The sequence below is a fragment of the Leptidea sinapis genome, chromosome 17, assembly GCF_905404315.1.
Source record: "Leptidea sinapis chromosome 17, ilLepSina1.1, whole genome shotgun sequence".
Classification (NCBI taxonomy): Eukaryota; Metazoa; Arthropoda; class Insecta; order Lepidoptera; family Pieridae; genus Leptidea; species Leptidea sinapis.
Genome location: NC_066281.1, coordinates 9,333,333 through 9,359,054, shown reverse-complemented (window position 1 = coordinate 9,359,054; position 25,722 = coordinate 9,333,333). Strand labels below are relative to the sequence as shown.

The window sequence follows — 25,722 nt, the reverse complement described above, 5'->3', positions numbered from 1 at the left end:
GAACCGTTAATTAGACGTTATTCATATTAATTTATATATATTATAAATATATATATATTATTAGTTAATTATCGATAAACATTATGGATTGATTCCAACCCTATATATTTATTATATTGGCAGCTCTGATATTACGTCATTAGTTGATTATGTTGGTATCAAGATTTAGTGCAATACAAGCGACATTTCTCATTATTTTGTATGGAACTCCCGTCTCTTGAATGTAGTGTTTAAATTCTCTTTGGCAAAGAGTATACTCTTTGGTCACAGGCGCCATGAGCCAGCACAGATGACAGAGCATAGATTAAAATTACAACCTTTGTTTATATTCTAGCTTCTTGATTCTTCAGTCTTCACATTTGTACAAATTACAAACGCAACCTGAGTTATGAACTGAAGGCAGCTCACGAGGATTATAATAATACCTTAGGTCATTTGCAGTACTAAGTAATTATCAGTTATAAGTTATAACTTCATAGGTGCATATTTCTGGGATCATGACAAGTGTTGGTAAAGGTGGGCTATTGTTATTGTTAACAAATTAGTATATAGATGGTAAAATTATACATAGTCACTACATATATCTTTTTTTGTATATTTCAGCGTTCTTGCGAGCCCCTCAAACATTGTTGATCAGTAAACGATTTCGCGGAAAAGTTAATATACAAAAACCTCGAAAGCCCCATTTTGAAAAGCAACTTTTCTTAGACATATCTAAGCCTTTCTACAAACCACCCTCATACACAATAAGGGAAATAGATCTATGTAATTATAATAAAAAATTCGCAAAGAAAGAGATTGACAACCCATTTGAAAGAATTTTAGCCAGAGAATGTCTTGAATGGTTTAACACCTCTAAAATGGTTGTGTTTTTACATCTTAACTCTATTTCTATGGAGGACAAAACTCCGGTGTTTGCAGCATTGAAAAAGAATGATATGCACTTAAGAACATATGGTAAAAAGATTGTTAGTATGGCTACAACTGGAACGAGGTATGAGGCTGTCAACCACTTATTCACTTCACATCAAAACATTATATTTGGCCAGCCGGATAGAGCTAACAAAATGTTCAAGATATTGAAAAAAACCCCTCAACTCGTGGTAATGGGTAGGTGTGATACTATTAAATAATATATATGAAATCCAAAAAATGTGAATATAGAGTGAATGTGTTAAATTATTATTATATATTATAATTAAATATAATTTTAAATAAAATTAAGCTTAAGTAGAAATTCAATGAAATATCTACTACCACTTTGGAAAAATGGGCTTTAATGAGAAGAAGTAGCAAGGAATTCATTGCCACTCTTTTAAATAGCCTGGTGTGAGTTAGTCAATTTCATAATCAACCTCTGAATCTTCTCATGTGAGTGACTGTTTCCTCTCAATGATTTTCCTCACTGTTATAGTAGAGCATCAAATAACACATGTGGTGGGGAAACCACCCAAATCCAACTCTAGCATGTATAGATTTACACATTTAAATACTTATACATTTAAATAAAACAGTTTAAAGGATTAAAACATGTTTTAACATTAGATTTTCCATAAAAGTTAAATTCTTATTATTATTTTAGTTAACCAGATGTTTTGTGACCTTTCCAGATCATGTTTTCTGGGGAACTTATACATACAACCAAAGTATAAAATGAGCATACTTTTGTTGTTATTCTAGTACTATAATATATCCCCACCAAAGAGTGTGAAGCTACCAATGTCACACAAATATTGAGTTTCGTTCCAGGTACAGGCAGATAAACAATACATGAATTTGAAAATAGAATAGAATATTTTGATTTGATTTGACATAGGGGGATTGAAGAGTCTTTTCTGTACCAATGGTTGTTGTATGACATGTAGCTGACAAAAAATTGTTGACACTAGCATTAAAGCTCAAGAATACCGTACCTGCTATTCCTCTGGTATTTTCAAGTATGCATAGGCTCCAGTAATCACAATATAGTAATCTATTAATCATGTCAGGTGTATCTGATGATCCTTTGACCAAGTTTAGTGAGAGCAGCTCTTTTGTGAGATGTCCTGAGAGTTTGTTTTAAATCAATAAGTTGCAATACTGTTATTTATTGCATAAAAAAAATGCTTTTACATAATTTTTACTCTGTGCAAGCAAATGTTTAATATTACTTAATAGAGTGGCAATGAGTTTCTTGCTACTTATTCTCATGAGCTCAAGCCTTTATGAAGTAGCGGTAGATTCAATAAGAAATTTTTTTTTGACATTCATAAGTGTCACTTCCAGGACCTACATGAATAAAGTGATTTTGATTTGATTTGATTAATTTTAACAATTATGTGATATTTCTTGAGACCCCTATCCCCATGAGAGATTGGGTGATATTTATTTATTTAATGAGTGCCCCTTTACTTATATTTGTAAGAAAAATAACTTTTCATGTGGATCATATCATCCATGTTAGAAACATTACATCATAGAATCTTTAAAGATAAAAAAAATAGAACCTTACATGTAAAGGTTCTAATTTTTTTTAATTATACTGGTATATTGGCTTGCTGTTTAGTAGAAAAGAGGATGTAAATACTATGTAATAAGAGGTGAGACTGCCTAAGTAAAAATTTAAATTTAGTATAGTATGAAACATTAGGTCATTTGACATAAGTTTGAAATAGCAGTAATTACAGTATTGCGATTGGCCACGAAGTATAATCTGGCAAAGTTTGAAAGTGAACCGTTGCTTTTAATGTTGTGGGTTTTGTCTATTTCCTTTTTTTACAAGATTATATCCGTCATCTGTCAATCTATCAATGACTGCATGTTTCATACAATCAAGTGAATCACTTTTTTCTTAGAGAGCTTTGCTAGCCTGTTTAATAGTAATTTTGGTTTTTGTTTCAGCTGGAATAATCGAAGACAGATTATTATCCAAAAATGAGCTTGTGGAATTTAGTAAATTACCTAATATAGATGTCGCTAGAAGTCAATTATGTTCTGTTCTTCAAAGCGCTGGATCATGCCTTGTGAACCAACTGAATCAAAATCAACAAATATTAGTATCCCATCTTGATAAGCATGTAGAGATACAGCAGTCACAGAATTGTGAGAAAGATGAAACAAAATCAGAGAGCTAGAAGTGAATAATTTTTATTGATATTATAGATGTTAATAAATACAGTTTATGTAGTTAATTAAAGTACTTTATACTATCAATTTACTATATTGTCCCTCAATACATATTGTTAGAAAGGTTCAGAAGTGGTAGTGCCATGTTGGGTCCTCACGGACACAAACAAATCGGGCCGGCACACCCGGAGAAATACCACTCCCCCACTCGAAACCGGCGTGAAATAGTGGCTATGCCGCTGTGTTTCGTCCGGTGAGTGGGGTATCCGGAGGCCTACACACCCCCTCCGAAATACAAACGGCAGCACAGACTAAAAATAGACTACTCCAGGACGGTACCAGGCCATGCAGTCCTGGAGAATCCGTCGCTGGGCGTCCACATAATTGTGGACGCCCTAATGGGCGTGTACCAAATAGTGGTTGCCCAGGCTGCCCCTCGTATTCTGGAGGGGGCAAATCTGTGCTGACTCGGAGCAAACAGAGCAGGAGTCTCAAACCAACCTTCTCCACATTCCTCCACTCCACATCCGGACGGCTACCTAGTTTCCGTTGACCCTCCTCTGGTATCTTCGGATCACTGCCTGATCCGGAGCACCGTGCCGATCACGCGCCTAACACGGCCCGGCTTCTTAAGCTGTCGCCGCGTGTGGCACTATTGGTCAGCAGAGTTTGAGATGCGATATTTTTTTGCATCCTACCCGTGGAGGCAGATCTGTTTGTCGCTGGGTGATCCAGATGCCGCTGCTGACGCTGTTTCTGATGTGGTACTGCAAGGTTAGGAACTCTTCATTCCAACCTCCTCTGTGCCTATCGGTGGCAGGTCCCAACCATGTTTTGACCGCTCCTGCAAAATGACCTGTCGCCGAAAGCAGGAGTGCTATCAGGCTTGGGTCATTACGGTGGTATCTAAGGATGTGAATTCCAGAGAACTTAAATAACACTTCAATCATGCCCCGAGGTTCTTCAAAAGAGTAATTGCTGACGCGAAGTCGAAGCACATTGGCAGAATTGGCGAGAGACTTGCACGCCTTCCCTCGGGAACTCGTGCGTTCTGGTCGCTCGCCAAGGCTGTCCAAGGAAACTTCTGCCAGCCAGCGATTGCGCCACTGCACAGGGACGATGACTCGCTGGCCCATGACGCGAAAGAGAAAGCTGATCTCCTGGGCTCCCTCTTCGCGTCCAACTCGACTCTAGATGACCAAGGTGCACCACCACCGCATATTCCGCGGTGCGAGTCATACATGCTGGAGGTAAAAATCCGGCATGGCGCCGTGCTTAAGGCGCTTCTCACCTTGGACATTCACAAATCGAGCGGGCCAGATGGCATTCCCCCGATAGTGCTGCGGACATGTGTTCAGGAACTGGCGCCGGTCCTTACCCGTCTTTTCCGCCTCTCCTACTCATCAGGCGTAGTCCCAAAATTATGGATGGCGGCTTTAGTGCACCCGACCCCTAAGAAAGGTGTACGCTCGGATCCGTCCAACTACCGACCCATTGCCATTACCTCCATTTTCTCCAAAGTAATGGAGTCGACCATCAACCGCCAGCTCTTGGGATACACCAGCTGATCAGCGACTGCCAGTACGGTTTCTGTCAGAGTAGCTCAGCTGGTGATCTTCTTGCATACCTCACTTATAAATGGGCGCAAGCGGTTGAGTCGAAAGGAGAGGCGTTGACGGTGAGTTTGGACATAGCGAAGGTTCTTCGCTTATAGCGAAACTGCTACCCCATGGTGCTGCTTCCCGAGAAATTGTGTAAATGGGTCGGTAGCTTTTTGGCCGATCGGAGCATCAACGGTGCATGCTCCGACTTAAAACTCATAAACGCTGGTGTCCCGCAAGGCGGCTGCTGCTATCCCCTACACTGTATCTTCTGCATATCGATGAAATGCTGCAAATCAGCAGTATTCATTGCTATGCGGACTACAGCACAGGGTATGCGTCCTACACCGGCCGTGCCAACATGTCCCGGGATAGCGTCGACGAGAACCGGAACAAACTTGTGTCTGAAATCGAGACTATGCTTTGCAAAGTCTCGGAATGGGGCCGAAAAAATTTAGTCCAACTCAACCCCAAGAAGACACGCGTTTGTGCGTTCACCACAAAAAAGTCTCCCTTTGTCGTATCCCCTGGATTCGAGATCACTCCTCTAACTGCCACAGCCTGTATTGGAATACGTGGTGTCGATATATCGAGCGACGTTCAGTTCCTTAGTCACTTGAAAGGGAAGGCCAAACTGGCCTCTAAAAAGTTTGGTGTACTCAGTAAGGCGAGACAGTACTTCACTAAAAGCCACCGCCTGCAACTTTATAAGGCGCAAATTCGGCCTCATATAGAGATCTGTTCTCACCTCTGGGCTGCCAAGGGGGTGCTCCCAAGTACCAGCTTCTTCCATTTGACCGCATACAACGAAGAGCGGTTCGAATCATCGACGATCAAGTCATCTCTGATCGGTTTGATTCTTTGTCATTGCGTAGAGATGTGGGTTCTCTCTGCATCTTCTACCGCATTTATCACGGTGAGTGCTCAGAGGAGCTGTTCGGGTTGATTCCAGCGGCCGAATTCCACCACCGGACATTACGTGCAAAGTACCACCCGCATCACGTAGACGTAGATTCTACAACCGCGCGTTTTGTAAGAAATGTCTTGCCTCGCATAGCCACTTTGCGGAATTAATTACCAGCTGTTTTCCCGAACAGATACGACTTAGGGACCTTCAAGAAAAAAGCATACTCCCACTTTAAACACACCTTTTGACACACCTGTTGTTGCGGATGTCCATGGGCGGTTGCCTCACCTCTCCCTATCCCGTGAGCCTCTTTCCCACTCTTATATAAAAAAATATATTACTTAGGATACAATAAAAACAGTTATTCTACCGTAAAAAGTTGTAGGATCCATGTAATACCAAGTCGGTTAATTTATTTAGCCCCTACTTATGGGTCATTTTGTATTAAGTTTTAGCAAAATAAGCTTTTTTTATGGATTTTAAGGAAGGTGTACTAGCTTTTTTTAAAGGTATGCATGTAGTATCCTGTCCTGGAAACACCACACAAGGAAGCTCATTCCATAGCTTTGTAGTATGTGGAAGAACACTCCTTGAAAACCGCACTGAAGAGGACTGCCACACATCAAGATAGTGGGGATAATATCATAATTTGTGGCATGTTGTGTGAAAGTGGAATTCGTTGGCAATAATCAGGTGAAACAGGTCTTCGGAACACTCCCCTTGATAAATGCGGTAAAAGACACCTAATTAAGCGACGTCTCTAGGCAATAGTGACAGTGGTTAGTGGCAACGTAAACACGGCGTCCTCACAGAAAAATTAATAATAAATAGTTATCCCTAAAATAACACAGTTATCGGGTTGCATTAGTGGAATTTCTATGCAAGGAATTTATTATTGTCCACGTTGAGTGAAGTTTAAAGTGAAAATTAGCATCAAATTCGTGTTTTGTTGTTGTCGACTAAGACATACTTTTCTAAAAAAAATAATCTAAAAGTGTGTGAATGTTGATACTGGAAGTGCATTTCGTTTAAGGATCCACAGTTGTAATCTATCTTTTCATTACCAAAAAGAGAATTTGTGTTCGAACAGTACCGTGTAAAAATTGTGTACGTGACTTGCAATAAATCATTCTTGCTTTAAATACCTACCTAACTTTATTATCAAAACTGAAAGACTTATACATAACATTCGCCACTCTCACAAAAGTCGCTGTGGCTTAATCGATCTCCACTAGGTTTGGGGCTGTGTGAGAGGCGAGATCGATCCTGCGTAGAAAGGCCGCATTTTTTTTATCTATTTTTGTTTTTTTTTTTATTTATTTGTTTGAATATTATAAAGTACATAAATGAGTATGGATTGTGGCAAATGTTCTAAAAATATTTCCAATAACGAAGTTATTAAATGTATATCTTGTCTCACGTTGCTGCATTTCTTCTGCGCTGATTTATCAGAGCCTGATTTTAAAAGAATGCTTCCTATGAATAAAAAAAAAAGTGGAAGTGCTCGATATGTAACATTAAAAAGATTGCTGCGCCTGCTTTATCCATGTCGCCTAAATCAGGCTTAGCATCCTCATTAAACGTTGATACAGAGATCCTGACCAAATACATGGATTCAAAACTCGCAGACCTGAGGCAGCAGTGGCGAGACGACCTAAACGCGGCCATTTCGGATGTGACGCGAAAGCTTAGTGACGATATACTCGCCCTTGAATCGCGTATGAGTCTATTTCAGACAGACTTTCGCAAGCGGAAGATCGGATGGCCAGTATTGAATCCTCGCCCACCAATTTGTTAGAGGAGAATGCCACACTACGCACTCAGCTGGAAACGTTGACCTCAAAATTTGACGATCTGGATCAAGCCTCAAGGAGTTGTAACGTTGAGATACAAAATATACCGGAAAAGAAAGGTGAAAATCTCGTTCAACTTTCGCTGGCGATTGGCAAATTGTTATGTGTCGATCTGAAAGATACCGACATAAGGAGCATTCACCGTATTGCTCCCGGATTGGCAACGGACCGGCCAAAAAACATCATATTACAGCTGACAACTCGACGACAGCGAGATGAGCTGATTGCTGCAGCGCGGGCGCGGCGATCGCTGACGTCTGAACAATTATTTGGTGTATCTGTGACCCCTGGCAGTGGCTCCCGTTTTTTCATCGCTGAACACCTAACTTTGAAAAATAAAATCATCTTCAGCAAAGCTCGACAGTTCGCAAAAGAGAAGGGCTACAAATACGTGTGGGTAAAAAACAATAGTATCTTTGTCAGGAAAACGGACGAGTCAAAAGTTATACAACTGCGATCCGGAAACGATTTGGGTAAAATAGTATGACTAGTTAAAACTATGACTTTTCTCCAGTCTTTGTTATTATCACTTTTATTTGTTTCTTTCTTTTTGTATTTGATCATTGCTGTTGGGGGCACGAAGATTTTTATTATTAAGATTAATTACTCTTCAATTTTTGTATTTGATTATGGATAATGGCTCATAACGATGTATCCATTTTCTACCAAAACTGTGGTGGCATGAAAAGTAAACTCGACGAATTAAGACATAATATTGCATTAAGCAGCTATGATATTATTGTATTGGTGGAGACCTGGTTGTTAGAGTCTTATTTTGATGGAGAGGTCTGCACGGGCAATTATTCAATATTTAGGCGTGATAGAAATCTTTCAATATCCGGTAGAAAGGGGGGCGGTGGGATCTTAGTACTAGTTAAGAACTCTATTAAGGCCATAAGGTTACCTGAATTTGTAGCACTAGATTTAGAGGAAATATATATTCATTTGCCTTCCTTGTCACATCTCTTGATAAACGCATGCTATTTTCCTCCTTCTACTCCCTCCACAGCATATAGCTCGTATTTTCATAAACTTCATGATATTTATTCCATTGCGCGTTTTAATAACGATTTAATTACCGGTGATTTTAACTTACCTCAGCTTAACAGGACATCCGGTCCTGACGCCCTGTTAGAATCTGCTATTACAGAACAGTCAAAAATTCTTCTGTACACTATGTCATACATGAACTTAGAACAATCTAATTATATATTTAATGAAAACGAAAGGATTTTGGACCTAGTCCTGACCACTCTTCAAAATTCTACCGAATCCTCTGTTGATCCCTTGCTGAACGTTGTTCCCCATCACCCGGCCTTGGAAATATTTTGCCATTTATAAAAATCCTCGTGATTATCAAGAGTTTTCTCTGTTAAGAGCGCGAGTGAAAATGCTTCTTAAGATATGTCATAATCGGTATATTGAATGTGTTGAAGATTCCCTAAAAAGCAACATTAAACATTTTTGGAAATATACTTCCTCGCTAAAGCAATCTAACTCAGGGTATCCACATATCATGAAGTACGGAAATACTTTGTCTAGTGACTCAAACGCCATTGTTGAAATGTTTTCGCAGTACTTTCAATCAGTTTTCGAGCCTTCAGGAAACGAGGTTCTCTCTGATTCCAGTGCTGTTGGTGAGAGTATCGTCAATGACTCGCATGTTCTAATTAGTCACGTATGCATCTCCCAGGCGGAAATAAGCAGAGAACTGCGTACACTCGACCGCAATAAAGGCCCTGGACCAGATAATATCAGTCCAATATTTCTTAAACACACACACGAGTCAATTTGTGTGCCACTAGAAATTATTTTTAACAAGTGCCTGTCAACAGGCTGTTTCCCCAGACTCTGGAAATCGGCCTACATTACACCCATTTTTAAATCTGGAGCAAGAAATGACATAGAAAACTATCGTCCCATTTCTATCCTCTCTACAATTCCCAAAGTACTAGAAAGGCTATTGCATCGTCATGTCCTCTCCAGCTTAAAAAATGTTATTATTGATCAACAACACGGTTTTGTTGCCGGCAGATCAACTCTCACCAATCTTCTCGTATTTACCAACTTCATTTTCATTGGCTTAGATTGTAAAACACAAATAGACACTATATACACAGACTTCCAGAAAGCTTTTGACAAGGTTGACCATGTATTACTCTTACAGAAGCTATCTTTCAATGGCATAAAAGGTAACCTCTTGAGATGGTTTGCGGCCTATCTGCGGGACCGCATTCAGTCGGTAATTGTCAATGGATATCGTTCCTTTCCAGTTCGCGTGACATCCGGTGTACCGCAGGGCTCTATTCTTGGACCCTTGCTCTTCACTATTTTTATCAATGACATATCTCAGTGCTTTTCACATTGTCATTATTTACTTTACGCTGATGATTTAAAGCTATACAAAACAGTTACTTGTCCATCTGACGCTGTCCGTATTCAGGAGGATCTTAACAGACTTGATGCATACTGCACACGTAATAAACTATACTTGGCATACAAAAAGTGTAAACATATCGTGTTCACCAGAAATAAAAATATTATCACAACTCATTTTCAGCTCGGCAATCAACAGCTGACGTCAGTTTCTACCATCAAAGATCTGGGTATTCATTTAGACCGCACACTAACCCTCGGCACCCATATAGACCATATTCTAAATAGCTCTCTTCGCATGCTAGGCTTTATTACACGTGTGTCCAAGCAATTTAAGGACACGTGTACTTACACATATCTTTATAAGTCCCTCGTAGTCCCCCCAACTAGAAAATGCAAGCCCAATATGGAATCCTTTTTACTAGATCCACGAAAAAAAGAGTCGAGACTGTTCAAAAAAAGTTCTTACGTACATTAAATTATCGTGTAAAAGGAAATCGAGCCCATTATAATGATTTGTTGCTTGAATACAACTTTATTCTAGAAAGTGAACGCCCTTCTCAAGGATAAATGCTTTAATTCCGGAAAAAGGGACGCGAAACGTTTTAAAACTTTCCTTTTTAATAGGTGATAACCAACGTACCTTGTTATGATGCAGAAGATCAGCGTTCTCACACTCCATTTCAAATAAAAATTCTTCAGCTATGTCAGCGCCGCACTATAACAGACTGTGTAACTTTAAAGAAAATATGTACTGGTGAGCTGACATCTTCTGAGCTCCTCAGTCTCGTAGGCTTTCACGTCCCAGCCAGGTCTCTCCGCACATGCATTACTTTTGAGCTATCGTCCCCAAGAACAAACATTGGGTTTCGCGCGCCATTACACAGAATTTGTAAATCTTACAACAATAGTTTTCTCGACATCGACATATTTTCGTGCTCCCCTGCTGTGTTCAGACACAGTTTAGAATTAAAATTAAAATCGTTCTTATCGTTGCCCCAAGTTTAGTTTTAATTAATTTCATTTGTCTACATCTTTTAAATTAGTTACTTCTGTGAATGTTTGCATTTTGTGACTGTATACCTTTGATTTTTCTTTTTGTTATTATTGTATTTGTGAAACATGTGTTAGGACGCATCTACATTTATATTTTGTATCTCTTTCGTATATTGTTCAGTTCTTATGACGTGTTTGTTATGTTTCCTTGTAATAATAAATAAATAAATAACGCCAAGTGATCCAGCTGTTCACGGAGCACTGGGTTCCCGACAATTCGAGCAGGTCTGCGTTGCACGCAGTCAAATCAATCGAGCTGATACTGGGGTGCGCTAGACCAGAGATACTCCATTTGTGGCCGGATCTGCGCTTTGTAGATCGCTAGACACATTCTAGCGATCTACAAGCCGGCTTGAAGTATTGCTGTGCTCTATTTATAAAGCCCAGATTCTTCGAGGCCAATTTGGCTCTGCCCGCCAGATGACCGTGGAATTGGCAATCGCTCGAGATTCCGAGCACCCTATTCCTATTCTTGCGAGGCTTTAAAGGAGGTGTTGTCGAAGCGCGCTGTTACGAAATTTGGGGATTTTTAGTGGTAAACACGCGAACAACAAGTCTTCTTGGAGGTTAAATTGAACAATTTTCAATTTACCATTCCGAGACCTTATCAAGAGAGGACTCGATAGAAGACACAAATTTCTCCCGGCACTGGTCGACGACTTCCCGAGAGAGACCTGCATGGCCCGTGTATACGGCATCACCAGTGCTGTCGTCTGGATAGCAATGTATGTTGGAGGTGTCCAACATATCATTGATATGCAGAAGAAACAGTATAGGAGATAGCACTCGGCCTCGGGGCACTCCCAACATTCACGGGCTTCTGGCTCGAGCAATATAACCGTCGACAATGACCTGTATGCTGCGCCCAGCGAGCAAGCTGGAGCAAGCTTTACTGACGGTCGATCTAGGTATACCATGGGCTGGCGGTTAATCATGCTCTCCATAGTAAGAGGCTTGTAGTTTGCCGGATCCGAACTGTCTGCTTGGTGGTGCCAAAACATTGATACCTAAATTTGAAGCTGGCATATTTCGGCGAGTTTATGACATCGTCACAGGTGACGGATCTTGAATTTATCAATACAATCCGGAAACAAAGCTCCAATTGACATTTACCAAGCAAAGTGAAGAGATCTAGAAGCTCTGGTAAGATTTTGGTCGTTTGGTTTTTTAGTTTGACTGGGTATTTTATTTCAATACGTATAATCAACACACCCGCACACATCGGAACACCATAAAATATTTTTTCGCTTTTAATAGCGACCGAAAATTCAGCCCTAGTTTAGTATGTAGTTGGGTTTCTAGTCGAAACTGCTGGTTCATAATTTTCAGCTTCTAGGTCCAGAATTGATATTAATTTGACTGAATGATTTGGTATTGGCTGACACAACTGCGCTGCTTTTGCGCCTAAGCCTTATTTGCATTTGAATAAGGTCAGTTTTACAATGGGTCTTATTTTATTTATATTACGTTTCTCTTATTCTACCTACAAGGCATGCAAATATATGTAGTATAACATTTTATTTCATACACAATTGAACCTAACCATTAAGTATTATACACTTAGCAATACAATTATAATTCTAATAAAATAGTAATATTAATGTCAGATTTATATGTCAAAATTCCTTAAATTTAAATAGTCATTTGTTGTTATTTCGGCTGGGACTAGGTGTAAGTTTAGTAAATTTTTGGTGATTGCTGAATAAAGAATTATTCATCTCTGTAATCCGTACCTACACTTAGGCTTTAGGTTACGTCAAAAAGAACGAGAGTTGGTGGTCTGTTGTTAAGCAAAGATTTATCTAAAATTGGTGCCTTTAGGACAGTGTTTGGCAAACTTGGCCAAAGAGCCAAGTATGAACATTAGGTACAACAATTAAAAAAACTTGGGAACCAAATCTGCTTGTTTAGAAAACTTCGGCTTCTCAGTTAACTCTTGATAATGTTCATGCTTGAGAAAGATTGTTCGCATATATATGTAGAACCGAAAAGGGAAAGAACAGCAAACGAGAGCTTTTTCACCTGATCGTAAGAGTCAGGAATCAATCGAATGAATGTTCGAATTTAGAGCGCCATATCTCCTTGTTTTTTAAATCCAGCAATTGTATTTCAAAGCTACTAATGTGAATTTCAAACGAAGAAAATTTTAACGTGGTTACCGTGGCATTCAGACGATTTTTGACATATGTTAAAAGAGCCCTACTATTTTTAAATTTCTGAAATCTGCTGAAAAATACTTCCCTCATATTTAAAATTATTGTCTTAAAATAGTATTTATCAATAGAGGAATTCTTTTCCTTGACGATGCTTCAGCAGGCTTGTAAAGTGAAACAATGTTTCCCTTTCAAAATCCTAAGAAAAATTTATAATTTGTTTTCGAATGATATTATGTTTCCATGAGACCTTACATGTACCATGAAATAATAAATCTACCACTGATCGTCTGTTAATTCTAGATCGTGAACGCCCTTCTCAAGGATAAATGCTTTAATTCCGGAAAAAGAGACGCGAAACGTTTTAAAACTTTCCTTTTTAATAGGTGATAACCAACGTACTTTGTTATGAAGCAGAAGATCAGCGTTCTCACACTCCATTTCAAATAAAAATTCTTTGAATTGGCGATGATTAAAAGCTTTAGCTAAAATGGAGTAAAGGTTTAAAAAATTTCATCCGCAAATGTTTGCGTACAAAGCACTTCTTGGTGAACAATACAATTGTAAACGAGTATCTCGTGATTATGTTTTTCTTTCAAAATAGCTACAAACCCTTTTCTTATACCGGTCATACTTTTGGCCCCATCTGTTGAAATCAACACACTCTTAGCGAGGGTAATAATATGATGTTTATCCATACACTCAATTGCAGCATTTGCGTCTGACGCGTCCAATAATCCTAAAAGTTCTTTAGGGCCTGAAAGACATAAATCTTACAAAAAGTGAAACTTGAAATCATGTCACAAGACTCGTCAACTTCTATTGATAAAGCCGAAACCAAAATTATGTATTATTAAAGCTCTCGATTTATAGATGAATTTTAATTTATCAAAATACCTACGATGTAATCATTTTCGTACCAAGTTTTATTTAAAATGAAAATATTATCGCACCTTCCGTGGATATTTGTGCTAGAGCCGCACATAAGGCGCCAAAGATCCACTTGCGGCTCTAGAGCCACTTTGCCGAACATTGCGTTAGGATGTAAGTAAAGATTTATCAAAAATTCCGTTAGGATGTTTGTATGTGCAAGCGCTGATTCATTTGCAGTTATTAAAAAAAATCTCTGTCTCGTCTCAGAATTTGGCGAGTCAACGATTTGGTTTATTGTAAAAGGTGGGGTTATTTTGTAATCTCAGTGCAAATGCCTAAAGAAGGTTCACTAGAACGACTAGCCGGGCCGTTAAAGTTGGCACTTACGACTATTTATTTATTTTGATTAAAACGGTATTAAAAACCAATTACAGTAATCAATCTATAGTCTGTTAGTAAATAGATCACAATCAGGGCGGGCTTCTACGAGGTGATTAAGCAATTCCAAGACTCGCGGCACGGGCGCCGCAGGGGCAGCATAGCATGTGCTGCGGCGACGATACGTGGTTAGCGCCACTAGTCTCCTATTAGGAATTCCTTTTGTACATTTCCAGCCGTGATTTGAGATATTTTCTATAAATTGCTAACTGCTAGGCGGCTAAGCCAAGATTCCAAACTGTCGAATGAGCATCTTAGTACGTATTTGCAAGGTCTATGACATGGGTACCTTAATAGACACATGTAGGTCACAATGCAAAATACCACCCACATCACGTTGACGTCTGGCTTTCCTTAACATCGCGTTTTACAAGAAATTTCTTTTCCAAGAAACCGATACGACTTAGCGACATTAAAGAAAAGAGCATACTCCCACCTTAAAGGCCGGCAACGCATCTCTTGACACCTATTTTTGCGGATGTCCATGGGCGGTTGCCTCACCTCTTCCCATCCCGTGAGCCTCTTGCCCGTTTGCCCCCTCGTATATAAAAAAAGGTACCTACCTACACTCAATCGACCGAAGCTGCTGTGTAGGCAAAAGAATATGTGCAGCGGAGATCCCACACCATCAGGTGATCCATACGCTTATTTGCTCTCGTTTTTTTTTTGGATATTCTTCCTTCTTGATTGGATTTTGCTCTTGAATATATAACTTTATGCTCCTAGCAGAAAATTACGTAAAAAGGGGTTGGTATTCATAAATAATTAGGGCCTATAAATTTATCACAATAATATAATATCATTTTGGTTCGTACTACAGCCAGTATAAAAGAGATCAAACTTTTAGATTCTTAAACCTAAACTGAATAACAAGGAACGTAAGTAAAATAACACCAATTATTTGACAACGCACTTAAATTTCTAATAGACGACACATTAAAGTTATTTACTTCCTTAGATAATTCAAATACTTATAAATACAATTTTTTTCATTGAGCAAATCGGATAATAGTCAAATGGTATTCAAATTCCACACTGTAAAATATTGAAATATTTCATACAGTAATGCGACTTGCGGCCAATGTTGTAAGAGCCATAGCCGCCTCGACCTCATCTCTGTCATGTACTTGGTTATGAAGTACAATTTTCTGCATTTTAGCATCCGATTTCTTTCTTTTCTCATCCGCCCACCACAAATAATTGTTTTCTCTTGGTTTAAATCGCGCTGCACTTTCTAGCCATTTAGTTAACAATAGTGGACCAGTGATTTTTAACTCTTCATTTGATTTATTATCATCAATTTCGTTACAGTTGTTATTAAATGGTCCGCTGCGTTCTTCAGAGGATCTAGATGTGTCGTCTGTGTCACCATCTTTGTGTTCTGTTGTTGCATCTGAGCTGTTCTCATAATAATGCTTATCATCTGTGTGGTCCGGTTTTAGTTGTGGACTTTGAGATTCTGGTTCACTCCAAATGCTGTCATCTGAACCAATACTGAACTGTTCCACGTTGCCCTGGGCACGGTCGTTATAAGTACGAATAAGATGACCCCAGGTCAATTGATTCATATCTGTAGTGTTGACATTTTTTAATTTCCGTCGCCAGTTTGCAAACCAATTACATATCTGAAACATATAACGTAGGTTATAGTTTTGCAGCATTGAAAATGTTTGGTTACATTTCGTAGTTTAGTTAATATTTAAATAGGAACCTAAATACAATGGTTTTCTGTAGCTATTTAAATAGAAATACATTTCATAAGTATACTACTGAAAACAAAATAAGGCCACTAGCTTATTAATATTATTTAAGTGTAGGTACTTTAGCAAACTGCAAGGAACAGATAATTAGCATTAAATTATGACCTTTTGGTGTCTGATCTCTTTCATGCTGGTGTTCGTGTTCCTAATTTAAAAAGAACTGGCCACCATTTTAAGAAAAACTTAATTTGGATGACGAATACGATTACTGCAACCAAGGCTATTACAAATAATCAAGAAGGATGTTCACACCGTTATGTGGGCTTGTAGTGGGGTTTCTCGCAGAACTATATAAAATGCATGGAACCGCTTCCAAGAGATCGACTGTGTTGCCAGAAGACCTGGTTCAGGTAAAGTTTGTATAACAACGGCGCACGAGGATCGGTACGTCCAGTTCAGTTGCTCGGCGGGATCGTACAGTAACGGTCCGTAAGTTACAACACGACCTATATGCCTGACAACGGGTACCCGTGTCAGTGACCAAACAATCCGTAATTGATTGCACGAATACCAGCAAATGCCAAGACGACGAGTTGTTCGAATTCATCTGACCAGGGTTCAACGTTCAAAAGGTTTAAGATTCTCCCGTCAGTATTTTAACTGGGGGATTAATCAGTGGGAAAGGTGCTTTGTGTGAGACGAGTACAAAGTCGCGTGGAGACGACGCGAAGAAGTTTCGGAGTCCTGCAGCCACGAAGTTGACAGTTTAGGTGATCCCAACGTAATGGTTTGGGGTGAGATTAGCTTACACGATAAAACTGAGCTCACTATCTTAAATGCGGGTACGGTAACTGCAGAACGTTACATCAATGACATCATCTGGTCTTAAGTGATCCCATTTGCACAGAGAGCAGGTTCTGGACTCATCCTGACGCAAGTAAATGCTCGTGCACACACAGCTCAAACGACCCAAGCTGTGCTGTAGAAGAGTCTCATATTGAGGTATTACCATGGCCAGCTAACAGTCCGGATTAAATCCAATCGAGCATATGAGGGACCAATTGAAACGAAGGGTTAGAGAGAATGAGGGGGGGTGAGTCTATAACCAACAGCAGCTGATTGTCGATTAAAAACGTATCTGGAAGGAGATTCTAGATGAAAACGTGAGGAATTTGATCCAATGTATTGCTAAGAGAGGTGGACATACTCGTTAATAAATTAAGAAATAAAAATGACTGCCCTTTTCCGCCGATTTTCTTTTGTTCATGTTTTCCATTCGGAATGCCGAATTTTATTATGAAATTAAAAAAAAAGCAATTCTGATCATTTTTTTAATCAATTATTAGCCTAAATTGTAAACTATAATATTATTTTGTTGTTATATAAGTTAAGCAAAGTAATGTGAATAATGTCTATACTGATTTTGTGGTACAGCAACAAATCTAAGTGAGCCTTATTTTGTTTTTAATAGTATATTTCTATTTAAATACCGAAAAACATATAGGTACTAACTAATATGTACTTTCATTGTTATAGCGAATGTAATGTAGATTAAAACATGAACAAGATTTAATTGTCTTTAACCGAGCAGAGACAAAAATAGTGCCTATTTATGTACAATAGCAATTCTTGGCACAAAGCCAATTAGGTTGTTTTGAAGTGATCGTGAAATTTGAGACATCGATTCGACTATAACATGCTTTTTGTAACTTATAACTTACCTGTACATATGTAAGCCCAGTTTCCCGTGACAACACTTTTTTTTCTTCGCGATTAGGATATGGATTGTCCCGCCGTCGTACAAGCCAGTCCTTTAGGTAACGTTTTATTTCGGGAGTAAAAAGCCTTTTCTGCGGTCGCTGACCAGTTATAAAAGATCGTCTGTATCAAATCAAATCAGATTATGTTAAAATTTAATATAAATCATTTTGTTAATTACGTCCAGGGATCGTTAGCTCTTATCACAAAGGGATCAATCAAAATATTGTTAAGTGACGCACAAAGACATTATTTATTACATAAAGACTGAAAGCTATGAGTCATGTTAACTAACCGTGTGTATCGTCTGCTTCTTACAGGCCTCAAGGATTTCCCCTTGTCTCCTTGCGTTGGGTCATCCATGTTTTCTTTACTATCGTCTCGCAAAATTTCAAATAACGTCATGAGAACATTTAAAATTGTTCAAAGTTTAATATAATTCTTGGGCGCGAGTTCTCCAAACACGTGTGAAGGGTGCCACACTTGATTGTAATCTCGTGTCTCGATATCTCTGACGATGCGGGGGACTCTTACTGATCTATTAAAAAATAAGGACATGTTGACACAAATAGATCTTATTCGAGCACGGTATACTTAACACATTAATTATTATTGTTGCTTTTACACAAAAAACATGTTTCGCTTTATACAACTAACCCGTTGATGTAACAGAAACATGACCGTCACATTCTTTAGTTCAGATTTAGATGTTATTGTCTCCAACCACAATGATCGGACAGTAACTGAGATATTTTAAACTTTTACTTGTCAATTAAGTATTCACCTTTTCTATGAGTAATATAACAATGAATATATATTCTGTAAAAACAGTAAAAACAGAAAAACATGTTTAGTATCTATCTATTACGTGCCGTATCGAGGTCATTGTTCGTAATAACTAAGGAATTTAATAAATTTGGAGAAAATAATCAAAATGGATTAGAAAGGATTAATTTATTTGATAAGCATTTAATATATAATAAAATTAGTTTCACAACAACACTTTGGTACGTACCTTTTTGTGGGAAAGCTCCGAGTGAAAATGGCCGTCCACTGTCGGATTTCTGTTGCGATTGTAGCGCCGCTACTCATGCGCAGACGCACTTATTTGCTGCAAATTCATGTTATTTCAGGACTTCTCCCGCGGTGTCTTTAAACAACAGAATAGTCTTATCATTTATTAGTCTAATTATTAACTAACGCTAACTTACATTGGGCAAAGTCAAAGTGAAATAAACTTGATTCAATTAGACTTAAACTAAGCTCTTTTGAATCTTCACTGTAAATATTTGTTTAAAATTACTGAATCTACCACATTTTCGGAAAAGTAGAGCTCGTGAGATTTTACAATGGATGTAAAAATACAAAACAAATTAGTCTGTAAGGTGCTGAGCTGAAGTGGATTCCGGATGCTGGACAATTCGAGTAGCTCTGCGTACTTGGTCCAATGGTTCCATCAAATATCATTGGTTCCATCTGATACTGGAGTCTTGCATCCGAACTTGCATCTAAATTCCATGATTCTGAGCCGGCTTAAAGTACATATTATTGTCTCGCTTTACTTCGTAACTCCCAGTAATGTAGTCAGCACTCCGAACGAGGATACAAGTAAACACAGCAGGAATTGAATAGATATATATTTATTTACTATAGGGAGTTACAATAACATAACATATTGCAAAAACACTTGGTAAACTTCATGAAGCGACATCAGTTCGTAAATAAGCTTTGACATAGGGAGAATAACTGAATAGAAACTCCTAGATCATCTTTTAAATCAACTTATAATAAAATTGGTAAGCCTACTTAAAATAATACTACCTATACGGTTTAGGTGGCCTGTGCAGACGAATCCAGAACCATTATTTTATTATCATTATCTCCGATACAATATAAAGCTATAAAAAAAATCTTTTGCAAACTAAATCTAAATTAACATTACACAGTTCCGGTCCCTACCCAATGTCAGTTAAAATTTATAAGTTACCAGAACAATTAAAAGTCGAAACCAATATTAAAAAATTAATAAGCTCTTTCAAAAAGTTACTTTTCTGTTAATACATATTGTATATTTGAATGTCTGCCCCTCTGTCGTTCATAGCTATGCCTTACGAGGTGCATGTAATAATTATTTAGTACTACAATTTTGTTTGGTAAATAAGTCGCATGTAACGAAATTTAGTTTAAATAAATAAAAAAGTTTTTCTTATCAAAGAAGCTTTAATACATTCCTTTAATTTGTACTCAGTGAGTCCTACTATACTGTCTGGTATTTTACTGTAAAATTGTATTCCTAGACGTATAAAGGAGCCATTAACTCTACCTAACATATTAGATGGAATGAATTGAAAACATAATTCAGAATAATAATTTTTCTAGCAAACATTATATTCATATACATACATATAAACTAATCACGGACTATAATTAAAAAAAGAAGGACTCCGCGCCGTGATATTAGCAAGCGAAGCACCGTTATGCTAGTGTGTGTGCGGTTACGGGGGATACTAGTTACACAATTTTTTCTTCCTTAAATAATCATATATGGCCACAAATACTTAAGTATCGTTTTTACACTTATTCACAACGCACGACGGCATTTTTAAAATATTTTATTGCGATGCAAACTGATCTGTCTCAGACGATGACAATTCTCATAATGGCCGCCTATCGGCCTGTAGTAGTGTAAATGTGTGCGTGGGGCTATGTATCTACACGTTACAATTAACGTGTAGATACATAACCGAAACAAGCCAATGCTTGTTTTGGTGCTACACTGTTATGTAAGGTGACACGGAGTCCTTATTTTTTTACTAGTCCGTGTAAATTAATATGTAGGAAAGTAGACCGTTATCCAATTTCAATGATTTATCTAACTAGGTTTCTTTGGCATTAGGTATTTTCCGTTTTTTTACAAGATGATAATATAAATCAGCTTGGTTATAGACTTGGTTATTCAGCTTGGTTATAATCTATATATCAGCTTGGTTATAGACAGTCTCTCAAAGAAAAATTTAAAGAAATAAATATTATGACTGTTTATTGTCAGTACATTTATGAAAATTTAATATATGTTCACAAAAATCGTCACCTTTTTGCTCTTAATAGTGATTTTCATTATTATAACACTAGAAATAAGGGATTGCTTGTAACTAATTCTAGTAGGCTTCATAAGATACATAATAGCTTTAAGGGTAAATGAATACACTTCTACAATAAAGTCCCAGCCACTGTTCAGGCATTATCTATAAATAAATTTAAATGTTTTATAAAGAAATGGCTCTGTCGTAAATCCTATTACTCCACTGCTGAATATCTAAATGATCGGACAGCCTGGGACTAGATTGTGATTATTTTATAGCGACTGTACAATATTGTATATTTTTATTGAAAAGAGCGCAGAAAAAAAAATGCTGGGAGAGTTTCTTGCGCCGCTTCTTCTCTCTCAGAGCGCCATTTGTTTCCGAAGCGGTAGTAGTATCTAGTAGTATAAGAAATGACATCAAAAAGAATTCTAAAGGAATCAATTTTGAGAAAATAAATGCCTTTTATGCCTTTTATGCCTTTTAAATGACAATTTAATATAAAAACATAATCATACTTATTTTTTTTCATATTTAAGGTAAGTAACATAATACGTGTGATAGTAATTTCAGCTGCATCATTAAAGAAGAGCAGAGAAAATCTATTTTATATAATTTTAAATATTTAATTTCAGCTTATCTTTAGTATACTTTAAAAATAAGTTATCCGAAACCTAAGTAATATACCTAATCAGACGCCTAAGATAGAGATTTGATGGATCTCATAATAGACCTAAATAGAGATAAAATATATTGTTATCTTATGCAGAAATTATACTCAATAAAAGTGTTGGTAGATGTTATATAATTAGGCAGATAAATACCTCTTTTTATTGAATGAATTTCATGGACGACAGAATTCTTCAGTCCGACCGTGTGTCCGTTGTCTAATATTATAAACCGCAATAGTACAGTTAGACAAACTTAATTTAAGTGCCTATTGAAATATAATCACAAACAGGCGGTTTAATTTTTTCGTCCTTTTAGAAAATTCAGTACCAAAAGAGGTGTTATTCATTTGACAAAATTACTATCACTTATGAAGTGTTGTGGTGCATATTTTTTTTTATTCCAAACTAAACTTTAACCCCCTTATTCATAATGGTCCGCTAACTTAAAACAGCCGCTAAGGAGTGTTTTTTCTCATTCTGACTTAGGTCAATAGAAGAAGACGGAGTCAGAATTAGCAATGCTTTAAGTTAGTTTAACAAAAGTTGCAGTTAGTTGCGTATCGTGGCGGGAATCATTGATAGTTCATAATTATTAACTATAATTTTCAGATAATTACTATCGGATGGTCCTATTCCCTAGATATTTTAAAGTTTTGATACCATTATTTAGCGGCCTGTAAAATGGTTGATATAACGATAACAGCGAACAAAATATAGCGCTACTTGAGGAAGGGTGTAGTAGAGTTTAGGGCAAAACTAGGTATATTAAAAAGGCTAAGTAATGTCGTGATTCTATAGTTTACGTGGGTAACACTGAAAATGTTTAGAACTGGCCAGTTAGAAACATTGCTAATGAAAACTTTTTTTGGAATTTAAATTTTACAACTCTCTGGTAACCTAATTTAGTAGGTATATTTCATACATTTGTAATTTGTTTTTGTGAATTGGCGACAAATCTAAAACTCTTGTTAAACGTGAAAATAAAGCTAACGCGAGAAAATTTTCGGTCATTGATTTATTATGACATTCGTTGTTGGCTTACTCAACAACAAAGCTATGATAGGCTGCGATTAGCATTTCTTAATGAAGCCCCATCTCGTGCCCTATTTACAATTGGTTTAACGAGTTTAAGCGTGGATGTAGCAATCTCAATAATGATCCGCGTGAGGGACGTCCTTTAACAGCGACTACTGAAGATAACATCAGTGATGTGCGACGCATGATAGAGGAAGGTAAGAGAGTGACCTATCAGCAGATACGGGCAAGCCTAGGCATTGGTATCAGTCATGTTCAAAAAATATTACACGAACATACACATACACCTTCGCATGGACTGGTGTCGCCAAATGTTACATAACTTCAACGTCGGTGACTCAAATGCTGTATTTGACATCGTCACAAGTGATGAAGGCTGGATATATTGCTACGAACCCAAAACCAAAAGACAATCAGCTCAGTGGGTTTTCCTTTCGAGGATCGGCCAACTAAGATAAAAAAAGGAAGAAGTCAAGGAAAAAAGATGATTGCCTCATGCTTTGGTCATTTCGCGACAGTTGTGCTAGAAGATGGAAGGATAGTTACTGCAGACTGGTATGTCAATCGCTATTTGTTGTCTTGGAAAAAATTAGACAGCAGCTTCCTCGAAGCAGGATCCTCCTTCACCAGGAGAATGCTTCAGCGCACTCCGCAAAACGAACTGTTGAATATTTGACTATGGCAGGTGTCAAAATAATGAGTCATCCGCCATACAGTCCTTACCTGGCGCCCTGCGACTTTTATTTATTCCCAAGAACTAAAGATAAAATTCGAGGTATTCGCTTTACGAGCTCTGAAGATGCGATGAAAGCGTACGAAAATGCCATAGAAGGGACCCCTAATGAAGAATGGGCCCACTGCTTTTCTCAGTGGTTCCATCAAATGTGACGATGTATAGAGAGGAACACAGATTACTATTATTATATATATATATATTATTGGCAACTACCTACATTAAGCCGGTTTTCATTTTCTAAACATTTTCAGTGTTAACTAGGTAAAAGATGCGTTGAGAGTTTCTTATCAGTTCTTCTCACCATTTCAAAGACCCTTCACTAACTAATGTAGGTTTCTGAAATTTTTTGCAATATGTTATATTCATAACTATATAAATAAATACATTTATATGCAATTCTATTTTAATGTCGATAGCAACCCGATATATAGCTGCACGGTAATTTATTTGCTTCCTCCGCATTATCATATCAGGATTCTAAGTTCCAGTCACTTGAAAACTGCATTCTCAGTCGCCTTTCCTGTTTGATAATTTCAATGGCCGCCTGCAACAATCTTGGTTGGTCATTTTTAAGTCAGTCAGGGTTAAGCAAGCGTGGGGCGCGTAGCAAATTCTGTTGATGTCTTGGCCGTGGTCTGCTTTGAGAGTAAGGTGTAAAAACTGAATAAGTACTCAAATCCTCTTGTATTTCCTTCGTGGGGTAACTTTTTAGTTAATTATTTGTATACAAGTATATATAAGTATATATCAGGGGCGTGCATTGGTTTTCTAGCAAGGTAGGCACTGTGGATCTAACTAGTCGTAGTTGAGCCTTGGAATATGCAAAGATTGCATACCGTAGGTATCTAGTATCTAGCGTAAGGAAAAATTTTATGAGTGGGTGTTCAATACAAGTTTGGTTATAAAACGGAACCAAATTTAACTAAATTAACTTTAACACAAGTGCTATATTTATTTAAGTTTATAACCAGGTAGGCACTGCCTAATAGCCTATATAGCATGCACGCCCCTGGTATATATATACATTTCATGAGGGCGTCGTGGAGATCTTTGGCCTTTGTCCAGCAGTGGACGTCTTCGGGCACATGATAATGATATATAAGTATCGTAATAGGCAAGTATTATACTATAAGCCCTGTTTAAAAATTAAATATATCATCGAATTTAAAAAGTCACTGTTAATTATATCAGATTTTATTGCAAGCTAATAATTTTTGTGAAAGTTACTAGGTCATTCACCAGTATCGTTGAAGTATTATTTACATTTATATAGTTTTTGTATTTCGAAGAAAGACGACTCTTGGGAGGGCTCGCTAGATCTGCATCTTCTCTTCGGCTAAAACCTATATACTTCCCAACTAATGCACAGATTTAAGAATTCAGTTCTGTGATCTGAGATTATAGAGAATAGACTATATTTTATCTGTATTATTTATTGTTTTTTACTTTACTTAAAGTCTAAGTAATTAAGGCGATGAGTAAGCGGAAAACACGCAAACATGGTGTTTTTAGGCAAGTTTTGTGGTGAAAGTATAGCATTTCGAGCTATGAACACTACTTAATCCTGTTACACATATCCTTAAGTTTTATTTGTAGGTTGCTAATGCGTGCTGTTGGTTATAGTTAACACTGCCGAGCCTTTTTGAACTACCACTTTTCTTTGAAGTTAAACAAGTTTTTTGGCATGGCGTGACGCATATTTTTTGGTACTTCTCTCAGAAAAGTTATTCTTATAGCTTGTACTTTTTTGTGTAGGTTAATTTATACGGATTTGTAGTGAATAACGAGGATTGTAAGCATATAAACTGTTTTCCACGCAAGAATTTTGAAATTATTGGCTTTGTTGCATAGATGGCGGGCCGGCAGCGGTGAACTAATATCGCTCAAGGTCGCTGGCATTTAGTGTCGCCTTAAGAAGTGCCACTTGAATGTTACTAAAAACACATTGCATTTGTAGAAAACGCATTCTATATATAGAGATCAAATTTTTTCTTTAAATCACCTCGACTAATTATACAATAAATACTTAATAGAATTAGACGTGTTAAATTTTAATTGTTATAAATAATAATATTTCGTGTTAATTATTTCGGTTAGTTAGTTTATTGGCTAGACAGGAATCTCTAGGAGTTGTTGACTCGGCAAAAACGCTGAGCAGTTAATTTCCTATAAAAACTAATAAGGCACTTGTACACAAAATGTAATAAAAATAATTGAATATAATTATATGTATAATAATTATATTGAACTTATATAGATATATATAGGTATGTCTAAAAATTTAATTATGTTATATACCCCTTCTTTCTAAGGGAAACAACGGTGTGTTCAACACCCTTGGTACAACAAAAACACCAGTTTTAGGTGTCTTCTATGC

General features: G+C 37.4%; 2 protein-coding genes across 2 annotated transcripts; one reads left to right on the top strand and one right to left on the bottom strand.

Moving 5' to 3' along the window:
• The first annotated feature begins 252 nt into the window (after positions 1-252).
• On the top strand, positions 253-3,192 carry LOC126968996 (39S ribosomal protein L10, mitochondrial). The gene is made up of 3 exons (XM_050814261.1): positions 253-516; positions 604-1,110; positions 2,881-3,192. Exons 1-3 carry the CDS (start codon positions 498-500, stop codon positions 3,111-3,113), a joined length of 759 nt encoding a protein of 252 aa, XP_050670218.1. The 5' UTR covers positions 253-497; the 3' UTR covers positions 3,114-3,192.
• Positions 3,193-15,137: 11,945 nt separating this feature from the next.
• Positions 15,138-18,899, bottom strand: LOC126968988 (iroquois-class homeodomain protein irx-3). Its single transcript, XM_050814252.1, has 4 exons — positions 18,836-18,899; positions 18,116-18,358; positions 17,784-17,943; positions 15,138-15,987 (listed from the first exon to the last, which is right to left on the bottom strand). The coding sequence occupies exons 2-4, from the start codon at positions 18,223-18,225 to the stop codon at positions 15,418-15,420; spliced, it is 840 nt and encodes a 279-aa protein (XP_050670209.1). The 5' UTR covers positions 18,226-18,358; positions 18,836-18,899; the 3' UTR covers positions 15,138-15,417.
• Positions 18,900-25,722: the final 6,823 nt, after the last annotated feature.